Source organism: Vanellus vanellus (assembly GCF_965231255.1).
Source record: "Vanellus vanellus genome assembly, chromosome: 5".
Taxonomy (NCBI): Eukaryota; Metazoa; Chordata; class Aves; order Charadriiformes; family Charadriidae; genus Vanellus; species Vanellus vanellus.
This window is the reverse complement of record NC_138910.1, coordinates 30381482-30399845: the sequence shown is the minus strand read 5'-3', so window position 1 is coordinate 30399845 and position 18364 is coordinate 30381482. Positions and strand designations below refer to the sequence as shown.

The 18364-nt window shown below is 44.7% G+C and overlaps 1 protein-coding gene across 1 annotated transcript in view; it reads left to right on the top strand.

Moving 5' to 3' along the window:
* KLF7 (KLF transcription factor 7) overlaps positions 1–17003 on the top strand; it is a 61208-nt gene extending 44205 nt beyond the window's left edge. The window contains exons 3-4 of the mRNA XM_082484246.1: positions 9936–10059; positions 16928–17003. Of these exons, the coding sequence (XP_082340372.1) occupies positions 9936–10059; positions 16928–16979 (176 nt within the window). The 3' untranslated portion in view covers positions 16980–17003. The remainder of the gene's footprint in view (positions 1–9935; positions 10060–16927) is intronic.
* Positions 17004–18364: the final 1361 nt, after the last annotated feature.

Below are 18364 nucleotides of genomic sequence, written 5' to 3'. Positions count from 1 at the left end.
CATGTTTGACAAAGTGTGTGTATGTAATGAGGGAGGACAGGCATGGGTGTTAAGGAGACCTGTTCTGGTTAGGTTTCATTTTTCCAGGAGTCCTTAAAACCAAATGTCCTTCTGCAACATGCTTCTATTAAATATCATGTAGCTCTTTCCATAGGAAGAGAGGAGTGACCGATAACATTTTCTGTTGTGCTATGTGCTGTGTGCTGATGTTCAGCTAATTAGAAGAATTATGGCTTGGCTTCATTGGTATGCCATGTATGTAGCTTGTAAAGCTCTCAGGGACCCTTGGAGATGAAGAGCGCTGCATAAATATAAAATATTGCTAATGTGATGTTCCACATTAGGCATCCCATTGTGCTGTGCAGACTTTCGTAATAAAATGCAAAGCAAATACAAATGCCTGCCTAGTGTTTCTGTGCAAAGCGATCTGGGGGGCTGCTTCTCACGAAAATCCGCACTGGCTTCTGGTATTTTTGAGTGACTTGAGTCTGCACCGACACCCCCATGGGCACCAGCCTATGAAGGATGCCTTGGGTCATCTCGCAGTGACACCACAGCTTGCTGCAGTGGCACGGTCCCAGTCACCAGTGCAGGAACAGCAGGTCCCAAAAGGATTTCCCAGAAAAGGTGGCAAGCAAAGTTATTAAAACACCCTCTTAAAAAGCGAGTGCGACTACTTGATTCTTCACACGTTTCTTTGCATGCCTCAGGCCCCCAGAGCTTTCTTATAGGAGAAATCCAGGCGAGAAATCTTACATTTAATTCCTTTTTTCGGTTGTAATTTGCAGTTTGTCTAGTTCTCCAGGAACACCAGTCTTGGAGTAAGCATAGCTAAAGCTGTCTTTCAATACATATTTTTAGACATTCAGGCTTTTAGAACTAGTTTCATTTTGAATAGTTTTTAAATCACAGATTTTAAAAAGGAAGGAAATGTTTTGTGTTTCTTTCATAAAACTTTTTGGTTTTTTGGATCCTGAAACTATATGTAAATATTTCACGGTGGATTGGAACACATGGTGATTTTTCAGGGGGTGTTTCTGTTGTTTTCTTAAAGACGCTTTTTCGGGCTAGTTTTGTGTAGTTATGTAACATGATATTAAGGAGCTCTTAAAACATAGTACAACAAATGTCTTATTTGAATGGCCTTCAAGATGTGCATACAGACAGGATTTGGGTTTTTTCCCTCAGTTTCTTTAAGCATTTTTGGCAGAATTTGGTCATACTGACAAAAGGAGTCCCACAACTGTACCACATTATAGCACAGAGAGATACCAGCACGGATTTTGACTGTGATTCTTCTCTTTACTTTCTGGGGTTGGTCTGTCTTACTGAAGTTTATTGCAGGACTGGAGACTTAAACTACTTGATTGTTTTACTAAGTGTACTGTAATCAACGTATGTTTGTGCTGTGGTGTTTAAAGTGGAGTGCAGGGGAGGGATAAGGAAATAGATACAGATGGATAATCATAATATCTTTGTTTACTTTTAATTCTGTAAAGATACAGGGTGAAACTCAAACCTTAATGGGCATTTTTCCAATGACTTTGATGGAGCCAGGATTTCACCCCACAGTATTGCCAACTCGTGTGATCTTATCGTGCACATACCAAAATCTAGAGGGCTTTCTTCTTAGAGTCCCCGCTTTTGAAATCCTGGGAGTAGAGAGCAAACTCCTTTCTCTGTATTTCATAATAAATGTTTCTATCCTGCAGGGCTGCAAAGAGAAGTTTAAAATCATGACCCTAGGTTATCTACAAAGCAGAAGTCTCTCTAAATATTATTGTTTTCTTCTTTAAAATCTCATTATTTCTATGGGAGACTGGACTCGTGACTTTTTAACCCTTGGGGTTGGCAATAAATAAGGCAGTTATAAGATGTATAATATGCCCAGTGTCTGTTGTGTGCTGTAGTTTTATGATCATGATGGTGTCCTCAGCTGATCTCAGTTATGTACCTCTGCGTCCTGTAACCTAATGTTTCTACTAATCACTCTGTTGAAACAGCCACTGCGAGATGTCTGTAGCAAACCTGTCTTACTCCTCGTACAAAAGAAATATCCCTGGGACCTAGAGGGTGACTGCGGGGTGTAGGTGGCAATGACAGGGGATCTCTGGATTTTGAGAAAAGACAACATCCCCACTGCTGTGTTTTGTGAGGGAGTATTTATTGTGAAGGCTTGTGTAGGGTTTGCAATCTAAGTATGTGTTGGAGAGAAAGCCTGTTCTCTGTTTTGTGCCTGGAGAGCAGATAGAGCTGCCTGCAGCTGAGCTGCTTGCCTAGCCCCCTGTACCATCAAAGGAGAGAAATTCGCCTCCAATTCCTCCAAACTCCAAATTCGGAGTGTCACACTCCACGCATGCCTTTGCATCTCCATTAACTTGAAAAAGAGCCATAGGTGGCTATTTCAGATGATGGCTTTCAAGTAGCATGAGATGAAACTCACCAAGATGGCCCAAGGCTGGAAAATGGAGGTAGAAGTACCAAGGATCAGTGCAGCATCTCCATCACAGAACCAGCCCAGCTTTATCAATCATGTTTTGCTGGGAACCTGGTGTGTGTCTACCATGGTAGTGTTGCTTGGATTGTGTGCTTGGCTCTTTCATATTTTCAAATGAAAAATTTTTGGCTTTCATGAGAAAGTTATACCAATCATTTGTTTATGTTTATAACTAGGTGCCTAATATTTAGAGTCTTGCATTTGTCTTAGTCACCAAAGGAATAGTGACACGAAGAAGAGGTGGTGGGGTGGCCCTCTATGTTAGGGGCAGTTTTGAATGCCAGGAACTTAACAGTGTGGATGACAACACTGAGTGTGTATGGATAAAAATTAAGGGGAAGGCCAATAAGGCAGACATCGTGATGGGAGTTTGTTATAGACCTCCTAATCAGGATGTAGAAGCCGATGAAGTATTCTACAAGCAGCTGGCAGAGGTCTCACAATCATCTGCCCTTGTTCTTGTGGGGGACTTCAACTTCCCAGACGTCTGCTGGAAATACTATGCAGCAGAGAGGGAACAGTCATGGAGGTTCCTGGAGTGTGTGGAAGACAACTTCCTAACACAGCTGGTGAAGGAACCAACTAGGGGAAGTGCCCTACTGGACCTACTGTTTGTTAACAGAGAAGGTCTTGTGGAGGATGTAAAGGTTGGAGGTCGCCTTGGGCAGAGTGATCACGAAATGATAGAATTTTCAATTCTTGATCACGTAAGGCGGGGAGCCAGCAGAACTGCCACCTTGGATTTCCGAAGGGCAGACTTTAGCCTGTTTAGGAGCATGGTCGAGAGTGTCCCTTGGGAGGCAGTTTTGAAGAGCAAAGGTGCCCAGGAAGGCTGGGCATACTTCAAGCAGGTGCTCTTAAAAGCTCAGGAGAAGGCCATCCCCTTGTCTCGAAAAACGAGCAGACGGGGAAGACGACCAGCCTGGCTAAATAGAGAACTTTGGCTGGACCTCAGGAAAAAAAGAAAAGTTTACATTCTCTGGAAAAGGGGGTTGGCAACTTATGAGGATTATAAAGATATAACAAAGCTATGTAGGGGGAAAATGAGAAGGGCCAAAGCTCAATCAGAACTCAGCTTGGCCACTGCAGTTAAAGACAATAAGAAAAGGTTCTTTGAATATATCAATAGAAAAAGGAAGACTAGGGAAAATGTGGGCCCACTGGTGAATGAGACAGGTGCCCTAGTGGTGGAGGACGCAGAGAAGGCAGAGTTACTGAATGCCTTCTTTTCTTCGGTCTTCACTGCTAAAGCTGTCCCTCATGAATCCCATATTCTGAAGGCAAAGGGGGAGGTCTGGAGAGTGGAAGATTTTCCCTCAGTTGAGGAGGACCGGGTCAGAGACCACTTGGCCAAGCTGGACATTCACAAGTCCATGGGCCCTGATGGCATGCATCCGCGAGTGCTGAGAGAGCTGGCGGATGTTATTGCTAGACCACTCTCCATCGTCTTTGAACGGTCATGGAGAACAGGAGAGGTGCCTGAGGACTGGAGGAAGGCCGACATCACTCCAATCTTCAAAAAAGGCAAGAAGGAGGACCCAGGGAACTACAGACCGGTTAGTCTCACCTCTGTCCCTGGGAAGGTATTGGAGCGACTCATTCTGGATGTCATCTCCAAACACGTTGAGGAACAGGAAGTTATTGGAAGTGGTCAACATGGATTTACCAAGGGTAAATCGTGCTTGACCAATCTGATAGCTTTCTATGATGTTATAACTGGTTGGCTGGATGAGGGGAAAGTCGTGGATGTCATCTACCTTGACTTTAGCAAGGCTTTTGACACTGTCTCCCATGACATCCTCATTAGGAAGCTGAGGAAGTATGGGCTAGATGAGGTGACAGTGAGGTGGATTGAGAGTTGGCTGCGGGACAGGACTCAGAGGGTTGTGATCAGCGGCACGGAGTCTAGTTGGAGGCCTGTAACCAGTGGTGTCCCCCAGGGGTCAATACTTGGTCCTATTTTGTTTAATATATTCATTAATGACCTGGATGAGGGGACAGAGTGTATCCTCAGCAAGTTTGCTGATGATACCAAACTGGGTGGGGTGGCTGACACCCCAGAGGGCTGTGCTGCCATCCAGCGTGACCTGGACAGGCTGGAGAGCTGGGCAGAGAAGAACCTAATGAGGTTCAACAAAACCAAGTGCAAGGTCCTGCACCTGGGGAGGAAGAATGCTAGGCACCAGTACAGGTTAGGGGCTTACCTGCTGGGAGATAGCTTGGAGGAGAAGGATCTGGGGGTTGTGGTAGACAGCAAATTATCCATGGCCCAGCAATGTGCCCTTGTCGCCAAAAAGGCCAATGGAATCCTGGGCTGCATAGGGAAGAGTGTGGCCAGTAGGTCGAGGGAGGTCATTCTCCCCCTCTACTCGGCACTGGTGAGGCCACAACTGGACTACTGTGTCCAGTTTTGGGCTCCCCAGTTCAAGAGGGACAGGGAACTGCTGGAGCGAGTCCAGCGAAGGGCAACTAAGATGATTAAGGGCTTGGAGCACCTCCCTTATGAGGAAAGGCTGAGAGAGCTGGGACTCTTTAGCCTGGAGAAGAGAAGGTTGAGGGGAGACCTTATTATGGCATACAAGTATCTAAAGGGTGGGTTGAAGGAGGATGGAGCCAGGCTCTTTTCATTGGTTCCAAGTGACAGGACGAGGGGCAATGGGCACAAGTTAGAACACAGGAAGTTCCGTTCAAATACACGGAAACAGTTCTTTACGGTGAGGGTGACAGAGCACTGGAACAGGCTGCCCAGGGAGGTTGTGGAGTCCCCTTCCCTGGAGATTTTCAAGACCCGCCTGGATGCAGTCCTGAGTAATGTGCTCTAGGCAATCCTGCTTTAGCAGGGGAGTTGGAGTAGATGATCTCTAGAGGTCCCTTCGAACTCAGATAATTCTGTGATTCTGTGATTCTGTGATTCTGTGATTTCAGGGCTGCCAAAGTCTAATGGATTTTTGTTATGACTCATAAATTCTAGCTTCACTATTGCATGTTTCCCAACAATTTGCAAAGGTCTTTGTCCTCCAGATACCTGATTGGACCAGGCTAGATGAAACAAAGAGAATGGAGGGCCAGACTGTACTTAAGTGTGCTTTGGAGGTACTTTTAGAAGAAGAGCTATGTTGTGTGAGGTCCCATAAACAGAAGTGGAACAAAGACCCTGTTCCTCAAGCATCCCAGTGTCAGGGTATGAAAGTATGCTCCAGGAAGATGAAAAGATTAAAATGGGCTATGGACTACAGGACAGAGCCACGAATGAAGAGAGGCTGCTTCACATGTATGCAGTCACGATGGACTGAAATGCTAAAGAGTATCTGAAGAGCTAATAAGAGTTTCTGTACCACTAACTTTTCTGATGATAGGGTTGTTCTAGATCAGTAGGTTTCAGCACAGCGCTCTGTGCGCTTGCAGGCATGCTCAGGCTGCTTTTTTGGGATCCTCAGCAGGCAGCTAGGGATGTGCCTATGTGAGTGTTTTCTGGTGATCAAGAGTCCCCTTTTGAGGTGAGTCTTCTGGTTGCCCCCCATTCACTGTGCTTTGGTTCAGCCTGACTGGAGTGCACGCATGGTTTTGGATGGCCTGTCCCGGGAGGTGCTCCGCAAGTGCACAGCTGGCACGCTTTGCCTACGGATGGGTTCAGGCCACAGGACCAGGCTGTGGCTAGCCAGAAATAACACCCTTCAAATGCACACCATGTAGATGTTGGGTCCTGTGTACCCGCTGTTTCACAAATCAGCTCGCCTTTACTGTGCTGCAGTGCTTGCTGATGCACATGCTGCCCAAGGAAACAAGTGTGGTCAGTAAGCTTGAAATCACTAGGTAGTGGTCTCCACCTCCCAGGCAAAAATTCAGAAAAAGCTGAAAGCTACTGTCCTGGGTCGGTTCTAGAAGATTTTCCATAAGCATGTGTACATTGTTTTAACACCAGTGCTCATGTCAGAAAACTGCATAATTGATTGCTTGAATATATGTCTGCATTGCTGGCTGCCTGCCCTTCCAGGTGCATTTGTGGATGTGTGAAAGCTGAACCGACCGCACGGTGCAGAGCATGTTCTGAACCGAAACAGCTGAGTATTTAACAGCTGCATATCTGGGTATCAGCTTCTTTTTGGATGTGCATTGGCTCCTCCGTTGAGTGCATTTGTATAAATGTGGAGTTATGGCTTTGTTTAAGCACTGCACAGATCCTTGTGTTGAACAAAGGTGACTTACAGAGTAGAGCCTCCTTCCTGGGAGTGGCTCACAGGCACGAGTTTTAAGTGCGGTTATTAATTTTGAGGAATTAGAGCCTGAAAAAAAGTCAGTGTGGCACAGCTCCATGATGTTCCTATTTTTAATTGGATTTTGAAGCTCGTAATTAATTTGCTAAAAAGGGGGAGAATCCTGGCCCTGTATAAGTGAGTGGGAGTTTTGCCATTGCTTTCAGCAGAGGAGGATTTCACCATCTATCTTTTTATTCTCACTAATCCTCTGCAACAACAGAAGAGCAGCCTGGCACGTGGAAAGGATCCTTCCCATTTCTTCTCCCTGCCATTGCCAGTAGCGAGGTAGGAAGACCCTCCCCCCCTTCTCCATGCCCATGCTTCCTATATATGTGCACCTCGGCAAGATACGCTTTCATTTCATCTTCGGGTAAGGTGAAAGCAGCCATTAAAGAAGCATTTTGTTCATAGTCTTCATGTGCAGAGATACAGAGATATCTCTCCTCCTGTTTTTGAGTAGCTGCAGGAGGGCAGGAAATCTAACCTCTTCAAGGTCTCTAGGTCAAGGAGCCGTCTGGCATGGCTTTAAAGGTCACCGTGCTCCTTTGCATTTATCTTGTGCCACGTGGAGCACTGTATGCCAGCATGTTGTCTGGAACACAAAGAGGTACTGTCTGACATTTTGTGGAACAGGGCTTGGGTTACAGAGGAAAAGCATCTGAAAACAAAACCCAGCCCAGGGCTGTGCAAGGCCAGACCAGGAACACTCAAGAGAGGAGCCCCTGCAGCAAGTAACAGAGATATGTGGCATCCCATGGGTTTTACCAGTAATCATGCTTGGCATTTCTGCCTCTTGTAACCTATATATAGCATTATACATTTTCAAAGCTCTTGACAAATGTTAACAAACCAAACTCGGCTTCAGTCCTAATAGCCCTTGTTTTGCAGAAAGCCCAGGATGTTTTTCCTTCACCCTTCTGTTCTGTAGGCGACTGTATCCTTCAGACTGGCTGTACCTGCCAGATTTGGCTGAGCAGTCATCTTCTGCATTTGCTTTGCAGTGTGTGTAGCAAACATACAGCCTTGCTGTTTCCACTGTAAGGCAGGCACTAGAGAGCGTCAGAGAACCGAGGAAGCTGAATTATCATCGAGGCTTGTTTACTGACAGCTTTTAAAAATAATGCATGAACTGTTCAGACAAAACCAGTGTGTGATCATAGACATGACCAGGGCTGGGGAAGTCCCTTTTCTCTGAGAGGGGAGAGCAGGTGCGGTATGCCAGGTAGGACATCAAGGGCTGGGAGGGGGAGAGCGCTGCAGCAACTGCAACTCTAGCATCTAGGGCCAGCACTGGTGATGGTGCTTGAATTACGGTTGAGTAACCAGCACAGAAACAGGACACCAGCACTTGGCTCACTAACAAGAAGTTTCTTGCCTTTTTTTTTTTCTGTAACAATCCTATTAAAAGAAAAAAAGAACAAAAGGCAAGTCTGCGGAGATGATCAGGCAGGCACAATGTAAGTGGGGTGGTGTTATTGTTGGCTCAGTCCGTTGCCCTGCTGGGCATTTTCCCGTGGTGTACTGTGGCACACAACAGAGACATCCAGGCTTCCCTTTCTGCATTCAGGGACCGAGGGGCAAATGGATATTTTGGTGAAGTCTTGCCAGCTGCTGCCCCCTCTTCATTGCTTCACCCCAGTGGATCCTTTAGTTGAGCTACTGAGCCAAAGAAACTTCTCAGAGGCCAGTAAAATGGTTCGACTCCAGTTAATGTCTCAGTCCACTCTGCTGTTCTCTCTGGGGCAGATGACCAGTGTGCAGCAGAGCTGCCTGTGCAATAAGAAGTCCACAGAAACTCACCAGAGAACAGCTTTTCTTTCCATGTATTTTGATGCAATTCTCTTGCCCTCTTCACTTTTCTTGCTCTTTTGGCCTCCCCAGTTTGTCACCTTGAAATTCATAGGTCTCCCATAATCTCATCTCACTCCTTTACTTGCTGAATAGACATGCTAAATATAGAAACGTGCACTGAGAAATTTGTCTGCTGTGGCCAAGTGATTGTTTCACATGACTGGCATAGGGAGGTCATATAGACTGCAACTTCAGTTTGGTCAGTGGTGGGATTTTTAAGATCACTTTCTTAGCAATTTTCAGAACAAATAAATAAGTAATAATCCCGTCTCTGTTTATAATTCCCAGCTTAGAAGCTTGGTAGTGAAAGTGATTTCTTGCCCGCGTTTTATCTTAACTCCCTCCTCTTCTAATGCATCCATACAGTGCTGACTGCGTGGGAAATAGTGACATGCAGTTTATATCAGAGGAGATGCACTGGAGCATTTGTTCTGGGGGGAGATGATAAATTTGCATGCACATGAATACATGTGCACTGCAGAAGAAAAGGGGAGGCATGAGACCTTGGAATTATCCATCAGAAGGTGTTAGTGACTGCACGGATGTTACACCATGGCAGACTTTGATCCACAGAGACTGGTTTGCATTAGAAGAAATGTGAACATGGCAGACCAGAATCTCTCCTGTCTTATTACTGCACTGTTCTGCTGCCTTCAGTGGTATGGTTAATATTTCAGGGCAGAATAACAGCTGATTCAAAGAAGAAAACATTTCTCTGTTCCCACTCATTGTCCCGATGCATAATTTCTTGAATCAAGGAACAGGTTTTCTTGTCAGAAGCAACCAAAGAAGTTGCCATCCTAGGGGGTAGTGGGTGTGAAAGCTTGAGGGGAACAGATGTGAGTCTGGCCATGCAAGTGGTAAATGGCAGCCAGGATAAAAACATGCGATGCAGTGGTGGTGGTCACTCTGGAGGGGTGCACACCTGCAATGTGTTAAGGTGTTATTAAAGCCACTCACACATACCACAGTAATTCCTCTGGCCAGGGTGGAGTGAGCTGAAAAGCCAACTGAAAATCAGGCTTCAGACACACAGCAGGACAGGCATTTGGGGATGTTCTGAGGGCTTCTTTGAAGAGTAGTTGACTGGTTTAGTTAGAAATGGGAAATAAGGTTGTGCAAGAATTTTAGTGGTAAAATTTGGGCTGGATCCATCCTCAGTACAATGCATCATAAGCCCTAAGTTGTCCCTATGCCATACTGGCCATGAATTGTGTGATGGGCTAACTTGTCCAAGTGGGACAGAGGCAAGGTGGGAGGACACAGGGCTTGCAAGTTGAGTGCTCAGTAATCCTGCTGCCACGCTGACTGTTCTCTCCTCCCCTCTGCAGGTGAGAAGCCTTACAAGTGCTCGTGGGAAGGGTGCGAGTGGCGTTTTGCACGGAGTGACGAGCTCACGAGGCATTACAGAAAGCACACGGGTGCAAAGCCCTTTAAATGCAACCATTGTGACAGGTAATGCAGCCTCCTAACACGGTGTTCAAGCAATATGTGGACTTCGTGAGTAGCATGGAGCCGCCAGCTCCCCAAGACAAGAGACCTGGCTCCCAGCAGAGGGGCCCCTTCTGGCCTCCTGTCTTACTGCCTTGATCCCCGAGCCAAGGAGGGACCCTCCACTCTGCCCCTGTCCTCTCTGCCTCAGTGGCCAGGCAGGCTGGCAGAGGGGGAACACTTCCTAACAGCCTAAGCTGTTTCCATTCCGCAGCACAGAGAAAGATGTGGGACCAGGTGTAGGTCTGACTGAAACCTGCTGGTGTCTGTTGTGGGCACAGGATTCAGTCCATTGGGCAGCTGTTCTTAGTACTCTTGAAGCAGAAAAGAAGTACAGAGGGCCCTAGACCACTTCACTGATGGACCTCTCAAAAAAGCATCTCCACAGCTTTCCATCTCCTGGTCGCCTAAGCATGGTGCCCTCACAAAGGCAGAGCTCCCTCTACCTGCTCTGCTTTAGGGGCTTAACCCAAGCACCACCGCTGGCTCCCTGCATTTCAGCAGGGTGGTCAGCAGAAACTGATGCACCCCACAAATACATGGGTGTACAACTAGGGGGGTGGGGAGCATGAGTGGCTGTTGTGCCACAAATCTATAGGAAATGTCTAGGAAAAAAGCACTTAATTTCTGTATGATCATTGTCTTCTCTTACTGAGTTCAGGGCTCCATGCTTCCCCAGATGAAACAGAAGAGAGTCAATGAAAGCAGCAAAGGGCTTCATGTTCAAAAGCACAGGAGTGATTTAGGCACAACTGACAATTCAAGTTCATGAGATTGTTTTGTGTAGGATCATTCATCTCTGCACATTCGTGCTAATTAGTGAATCTTTTCCTGCAGTTTTAAATCTCACCCTTGACATCTATTTGATGTGGGAAATAGTCTGCACTTTCATTCTGTGTGGGCCCAGATTTAAAAGCCTGACAGGTGCCCAGAGCCAGGGTTCCTGAATAGCTGGTCATGCAACAGTCCTCCTCTGGGCACCCAGAAATGAGGGACCAGTTTTGCCTGGTGAGCTGAGCACCTAGCAGCTCCCAGTGAGAGCCATGCTTGCTGCCATTCTCTGCCGATTCCTTTTTGCAGTCCTTACCGCTTTAGCTGCTTGAATGAATGATGAACTCATCTGAAAAATCTGATCATTCTTGCTTGGTGCTGAGTGTTTTTGAAAGCTGAGTTCTTTGAATTTAGAAACAAAACCAAAAGAAAACCCTCCTCCCCATCCCCAATCCCAACTGATAAGAAATTAGGGTGGAGCAAAAGCAATTACCCCTGTAATGACTCTTGACAGCACTGACAGGATCGAACAATGAGCAATTCTCCCCCTCGCACCCCCCCAACTGGAGATTGGCAGTGCCCTGGGTGAAACCTGGATCCACTATTGAGTAATCAAATAATGTGCTTGCATCTGAACATGTTATCCAGCTAATCCTATTTATATGTATTTTTAAAGGAGGCTTAAGAAAATTACCCATCTTTTTAATGCAGCAGTAAGGTTCTCTGCTCTGATAAGGAAACGTTTTGTAATACAATAAAGGCTCTAGGAAGCCTCTGGGTACACCAGACCAGCAGAGAACATGCATAGAGAGAGGATGTGTGGGACATAAACAAGGGACCCCATCCTTTTATGGGAAGGAAATTCGATCATTTTCACATCCTGCCTTTCCAAGAGCTTCATCTCCTTGAGTGCTCTTCTCCCCTTGTTTCCCCTCTTCCCATCCCCCTTCCCCCACAGAGGGCTTCCTCTTGGATTATCTTTTGTTTTATCCCTGGATTATCTTTTGTTTGCTCAGAATGAGGAACAGGATAAGACAAGTAGGGACCTCTGGAGTTCTGCTTTTGTATAAGCACCTCTGTGAAGGAGAACATTTATGTCCCCTGTTTTAAATGTAAGGCATTGCCTTTCTCTTTTCTCTCCTCTGAAGAACAAACTAACCACCCTGGCCTCACAAATGCACACACACTCACACGCGCACGTGCACACACACACACACACACACAAAGCCCCAGGGTTTCTGTGTCAGGACAGACAATATTTTTAGCAGAGATCTAAAGAAATACAGGCAGTATTTTCAACTCCTCAGTCTCTTTCAGCCCTCTGTTAAGTATTCATTCTTCTCCCTCTACATATTATCTCTTCCTACCTCGGTGTTTTCTTTGGCAGACAACTCAGTCACTGCAGTTGAGAGATATATTCCTGCAGTCATCTAATGCATTTTCTGCCCTTCAGCTGAATCTGTAGATGAAGGAAAAATCTTTATTAATAAGTTGAGTGGTGGGGATTGTGCACTTTTAACTCCATGAGCATACCATCTGTGTGTGGTGGTAGGAAACAGGTATGTCTGCTCTCCCAGTCACTTGTTGCAAGCTCACAGAGTGACAGTGTCTGTTCTTCTTTTGACCCACTGCCATACCACTATTTTTCCTTCTTTTCTTATTCACAGATCTCTCTACTACTACCTATTGCAGATGTCACGTCAAGCAAGCACTGAAACACGTGCCTAAATCTGTCCTTAGCTATTTAGGCACTTTTAATGTTAAAGATGCTCCTTCCTGAGCCTGGGTTCCCAGCTTGAGAACAGTTTGTCCGTATTTGAACCCTTTATTGCACCCACTATTATTGACAGGAGTTGTGGTCACTCACTTAAGGCATCCTGGCTGCTAAACTTTAGGGAGCCTTTTGGAGCTACTTTTAACAACAGTGACATAGGACAAAGGATATGCCTGTTGTTCAGGGATGAAGGCCATACCTTGGCAATCAGAGCATGAAAGTGGTGAATCAAATAGCAAAGGAGGGGAATGTTGTGCACAGTCTGGCTGTAGTTCTCTTTCCAGGCTGTTTTCAGATGTTTGTGTCTCTGACCTTCTGGCTGACATCAAAGGGGTATTAATGTCCTCTGTCTACAGGTCAATTGATTCTCCTCTTTTGTTCCAGCCCTATCCCAACGCCGTGCAGCCCACAGATCACATTGTTACTTATAGCTGGCAAACTCCTACTGGTTTGAGTAGCACCATATGTACTGCAAATGGTGTGTGGTTTGATGGCAGCAGGGGAGAAAGGAGAATCAGCTAAAGTGGTGTGGAAAGCAGCATACAAGTCCCTAGTGCCTTCCAGACACCAGGGATATGCTGGTTATTAGCATTGCCCAGGAATTATGGTCTTCAGAAACACAGGCTAAGGTTATGTTCCTCAGACAGTGTAAGCCCTCAGCACTCCAAGGGGAAGAGGATGACAGGGTATTGGCATTCGCTTGTTCTGCATAAATATGTGTTTAGGAGATAGGAGCTTAGTGCCAGACTATTGGGGTATATATTCCTCTGTGTGTGTGTGCGCGCGCACGCGTGGTTTCCTTTTTGACAGCAAGCTAAGAGCACACTGAGCTGGAATGAACACTTCCCACAGTGGAGAATCCACAGCTGGTAAGAACAATGGCTAAGCAATATATTCTGTTCTTCCCTCTTTCTCCTGCAGAAGGCTTCGGTGCTGAGCAGTACTGTGTTGCTAAGGAGATAAAGCAAAAAGAGAAAGGAAGGAATTGTGTTTGGGAGCAGGGAATTTATGCATCACGCATCACTGTATGACTTTCAGAATTAGAGTATCTTACTCTAGCTTAAACTGACCCTTTCTAGGAAGACCTGGACTCGGGGAGGGATGATGGGGAGATTATGATGGACCCGCGTACAATGTGCAGAGCTAGTCTGGAACTGGAAGAGGTGTAGAGCCAGAGGTGTGGAACAAGGTCTTGTCTCATGGGCAGGACTAGAGAGCAGCAAGCTGCTGTTTCTTAATTTGTGAAGAAAGGAGTTTCCCTTGACAGCTTATCCTGTGGAGCCTCTTCCATTGCTGCCTCTGGTTCCAGAAGGGAAAAAATGTGTCTACTGATCAATAGCTTTTTTTGGCAGTGTGATTTAGCTGCAAAATGTTGTAGGGACTGTTTTACTTTTGAAAATAACTGTCTGCATCCAGCAGTCTTACCAAGAGATAGAACTAATCAAATTAGTCAGCAGGAGAATGTGAAGAATTAGTATTGTACCATTTTATTAGCTATAAATTAGCAAATATGGTACCATTTTATTAGCTATAAAAATATTCTAGGGCTGAAAAAATTACTAGATGATCATACTGTGTTTATTGATGTGAAACAATTTATTGAATCCATATTTTTAACAGATCTTGCTGTGCTGTGACTCAGCATACTTTTTCCTGGGTTGCATCTATAATAAAGACAATTGAAGAGGAAAAGCCGTGCTTGGGTGGTGGTCTTATGACTAGTCCTAGACTGAAGTGCCAGCTGGTGCATGTCTTTTTGGCAGCCACTCAAGCTGTTGTTTTGTTTTGGCATCCCTTGTAGCCAGAGCATGCTGCTTTCTCAGTTTAGACTGACGAGAGATGTTGGTCCAAGGGTGTATTTTGGCACCCCAGGGCTAGAAAATTCTAGCTGTGCTGAGCCTGCGGTGTTGAAAGCCGAGTGTCCATTGTCAGATTTGCGTCTGTCTCGCTGTGCTTCATGTAGGAGCTTGAAGGAGTGCAGTCTCCATCCCATTTTGAAGTCTTTCTTCTTAATTTTTGCCACTCTGAAGGTATTAACCCCCATGTAAGCTGCTACAAATCAGTAGGGAACAGCTGACTTGAGCATACAGAAGATGAGTATGTAGCTTTTTTTGCGAAAGTCACCATCTTATGAAGTTTCTCTGTCTTGAAAATGCACCTCTTGATCACTCATCTCTGCATGTAGATGCAGATAGATTGCTCATGCAGGGGAATACTGCCAGTAGGACAGAAAAGACCCCCTAACTATTTAAAATCTCTTCATTTTTATAGTCCTTCTCTTTCTCAGCCTTTGTTTAGGGTGTTTGTCCTCGGGGTGTTTAGATTGAGTGGGGGTTTTTTAATCTTTGGTTTTGGGCTTTTTTTTACTGAGTAGTTCAATTTGTTCTTTTACTTTCTTTCTGAAAAATACAAAATGCTCAACTACTGCTTTTTTGGAAATACATTCAGTGCCCACATATGAGCTATCCAGATTCTCACAATAAGCCACTTGGATATTCTTCAGAGCAGTGTCAGTGGCTCTTTTATATCCTAAATCTGTGGGGCAGTGAAAAGACATTAGAGTCAAGTCAGTTCTGGAAGTAGCTTTTCTTGGTGCCCTTGGAGCCTACAAAAACAGTTTACTCAAAAGTCACAGATACGTGGGGGTCTGTGTGATATTTATAATAGATGTTTTCTGATATTAGTAAAAATAAATAAGCCAGTGTCTTATGGCTTAAGGTCAAAAGAAGGCAAGCCAAGATTTGCAGGGAACTTGGAAACCTCCTGTTTTTTAGTGCTCAATTTGAAGTATCTAGTAGAATTTTAATTTTTGAGAGTGTTGTGAGTCCTGCCACACTGACAGTCAGGCTCCATTTTAGGGCTTTGGGGTAGGCAGCTGGAACCAGTGCCCGCTTGTCCTGTGGTTTGCTCGCTGGTGCCATACATATCTTTAATGACACTCTGATGGTGGGTGTGAAACGGCTTGGTGCTTTCAATTCCATTTCTAATGAGTATGAAGTTGAAAAAATATTCTTGCTTACTGGCAGTCTTGATAAAACTGGGTCCATATTGAAGGACAGGGAAGAAAAGCATTTGTTCTCCTGAGAACGCATTCCCCTGATCACTCTGACAATATCTTGGTGGTGTAAAGTGCCTGAATTTGGGCTGCTGTTCCTGCTGCTGTGAGTGCCCTGCAGCATGTCTACTGCAAGGCAGCTATTCTAGAATAGTAGTTACCAATTAACACTTCATGGGGTTGCTCTTCTCCTCGAATAAGTGTGTTTTATTCTGAGTATCTTAAGCCACTTCCCAAGTGGATTAAGTCATTTGAGAAGGTGCCAGTCATAAGCCTTTAGAGAGGGAGTTAATCGAGAATAGACGCTTCTTTTCAAATTCATGCCCTACCTTATTCTCAATTAACTGCATGTTTAGACCAGCCCTTAGACTCAACTAGTTCTCTAGGGTTGCCGCTCTAAGTCAGTCTCATCAGCATCCATCTACATGTTCAGAATGTCAAAACATTACGTTTTCTTATGAGATGGAGAAAAATGACTTTGTCATTAAAGAACAGAAGTTGAAAACTGAACTCCTGGCATTTTTTTCCTGGTTTTACTGTGCTTCTTGTGTGATTTACAATTTCCTTGCCTTCTATGTCTCTCAATTTTCACTCTTACAAAATAAGTATAATACCTTAACTTCTCTCAACATCCTTCAGGGAGATAGTGTTCATCAACATCCACCTATTACCACCCAAATTCCCAGCAGAAAGAAAGGGAGAGATGTGTAGCCTGATGGATTGTCAGCCTCCAAACTCTGAATCATCTTTCCTTCCAGTATGGAGTTAGAAATGAGAATTTACCTTTCAAAACTGGCATCATACTTTGGTGCTCGTTGCAGATACTGGCCACTTGAGAAAGCTGGTGTTTTTTTAAACTGGTGTTGCTGAGTACTTGAGCAAAACTGACTTGTTTTATTTCATTTTTTTATATGCACACACACTTATACTAAATATTTGATTTTATACTACAGATGAGCCCTCTTCCATGATGCTGGACTTGGTGAAAGAAGGGGGAGGGAGAGGAACAGAGAAAGAAGACTAGTCTGTTTAGCTGCTGAAGAGCCAGGATAGTTGATCATCTGTGGTCACAGAGGTCAATTACACAGGGTTTAGTGGCGATCCATGGATAATCTAAGGAATGTCCCTAAACCTAGATATATATTTCCTCCTGTACATAAGGTGGAAGGAGCAGGAACCCTGTTTTCCCAAATCCTGTATTTATTTCATTTCCCAATTGTTTTGTTTTGCAGGTGTTTTTCCAGGTCTGATCACCTCGCCCTCCACATGAAGAGACACATCTAAATATCAGTCAGCTTGGCGTGGATGTCGTCTGGGCTAAGTCTTGTGAGATGAAAGTGGAACTCAAGTTACAATGTGCTGCCTTGCAGGAGAAGAGAACTTGATCACGTGTAATCCTCTGTACAGAGACCACACACTCACACTGTCATGCACCCAATTATACTTCAATACGTACATTGGTTCTTTATGCCTTGCCCCAGCTGGATGGGAGAAGATGCAGGCGAGGAGATGGTATAGAGGTGAAGTCAATGATAAGGAACAATTGCTTACAGTACTTCGTTCCTCTTGGATTTGTATCCTGGTTTTGCCAGTGGAAATCAAAGAAAACAGAGGAGGCTTCCCTGCAGGTGGACGGCAGTAGGAGGGGCTTATTTAACTTGCTTCTCAGTGCAACTCAATAGGATAATATGTCGTCTTGAAGTTGCATATTTGTAGCACTAACTTTCTTTTTAAATAGATGGGGGGAAACAATGACCTAGAAAACCAAATCCCAGTTTGGTAGCCAAAATTAACCTCTTGGTTCATTTGTTCTTTGTCTGAGAATTCCTAATGTTCAGTGCGTCAGACTTCTCACAGACACTTTGACCTGTCTTGGTTTTGGTTCTTCTTCCTAGAACTGAGCTATTGAGATCCTTTTAAGTCAATACCAGTGGCCTTAATGGCAGTGGACTGTGGAGTGACACTTGTGACACAAATATCCTCTTTTTGGCCTGAGTTTATGTAGACTTCACGGAGGACTATATTTTTGTTGGTTGTTTTTATTTTAATTTTTGTTTTGGCTATTGCACAACATATGCACTAGGGACTCTGGAAGCTGCTGCCATGATGGCTAAGTGGCCAAGGGATAAACCCCTGAGAAACAGCACCTAATATCTCTGTAGGCCTCACCGTATTGCCATAGCTAGGACTTCTTGTTTCTATGTTGAACAGAAAACTTTAAAAGCTTACTTGGAAGCTTAAACATTTTTTTCTCTTTTCTCCACGAACAAGTGATCTTCAGAACTCCTTGTCTTCACCTGGATATCAGTCTGGGACAGGCCACACAGGCATGACTACAGGATTCCTTCCACATCATGTGAGCATGTTAGCCACAACCTGCAGTGACTTAGTGATGAATTATGTTGCTTTTTCTTGCTGTTCTTCTATTAACCAATTTAAAACATTAGACTTTTGTTTGTGTAAAGAGCACCTGCAGACATTTTAATTTAAACGAATGTTTGTTGAGCATCTTACACACAAAAAAAAAACCAAACCAAAAACCCTACTTCAGTCTCTGAGTGGGAAATCGAGAACCTCCTCCAAGTACAATGGCTTCATTCAGCACTAGCCTTTTAAAGAAATTATCAAAGTCCTCCTTTTCCATTCATCAAGTTGATGCTGTAGCCCAC